The sequence below is a fragment of the Penaeus monodon genome, chromosome 33, assembly GCF_015228065.2.
Source record: "Penaeus monodon isolate SGIC_2016 chromosome 33, NSTDA_Pmon_1, whole genome shotgun sequence".
NCBI classification, from domain to species: Eukaryota; Metazoa; Arthropoda; class Malacostraca; order Decapoda; family Penaeidae; genus Penaeus; species Penaeus monodon.
Window position 1 is genome coordinate 24,019,585 of NC_051418.1, and position 838 is coordinate 24,020,422.

Here is an 838-nt window from a genome sequence, read left to right on the forward strand (position 1 = left end):
GGGGGGGGAGGAGGCATGTCACTTTCAATTCATTATTCTTTATTTTAAATATGCCTGTCACCCATCACATACAGTGATCCCCACTTCACCTCATCTTTTATCACTTTAGTCCCCAACCAAGCCTAAAGGTCCCTAATTTTCCCAATACCCTGTCTACCTATTGAACCCTACTTCTCCCCACTCCCCACCACGCCTGTTACCGCTTCTCCCCAATCCCCATCACGCCCACTGCACTCGACTCCTCCCCGCACCTCGCCACGCCCATATCCTCATCTTTCCTCGTCCCAGATGCCTATGGCTGACTTTCCCTTCGAGTTTTATTTTTTTAACCTTTACCGCCCACTGACCACCTCAGACCTAATGATAACGCCGTTTCTAGTCCATCCGCTCCTGAGGCACCGCTTTCCAGCATGGCAGCTCCGTCCTGGTACAAAATGCCCATGTCCTTCAGTCTTGGCACCGTTTTCGGGTGGTCCTCGCCATCCCCGGGCACCTAAAGCCTATGTCTTTCGCTCTTGGCACTATTACCGGTCCTCTTTGAAAACACTGGCACCAGATATTCATGTCTTTCACGCTTGGAACCATTTTCGGGTGTTTCTCGCCACTCCTGACACCTAACAGCCGTGTCTTTTATTTTCGGCTTAATTCCAGGCCCTCCTCGAAAGCCGGGGCACCGAATACCCATGTCTTTCACTCCTGACACCATTCCCGAAGCCCTTCGATACCTTTGGCACCAAACACCCATGTCATTCATTTTTGGCACCATTCTCGGCTCTCCTCGGCACTCCTTTGTCTCCCCCGCCCACTCTATTTACTGTAATGAGTATGCACTGCGCTT

General features: G+C 51.3%; 1 protein-coding gene across 1 annotated transcript in view; it reads left to right on the forward strand.

Moving 5' to 3' along the window:
* Positions 1–497, forward strand: part of LOC119594309 (loricrin-like) — a 12,999-nt gene extending 12,502 nt beyond the window's left edge. Inside the window, exon 4 of the mRNA XM_037943368.1 lies at positions 356–497. Coding sequence (XP_037799296.1) covers positions 356–497 — 142 coding nt within the window. The remainder of the gene's footprint in view (positions 1–355) is intronic.
* Positions 498–838: the final 341 nt, after the last annotated feature.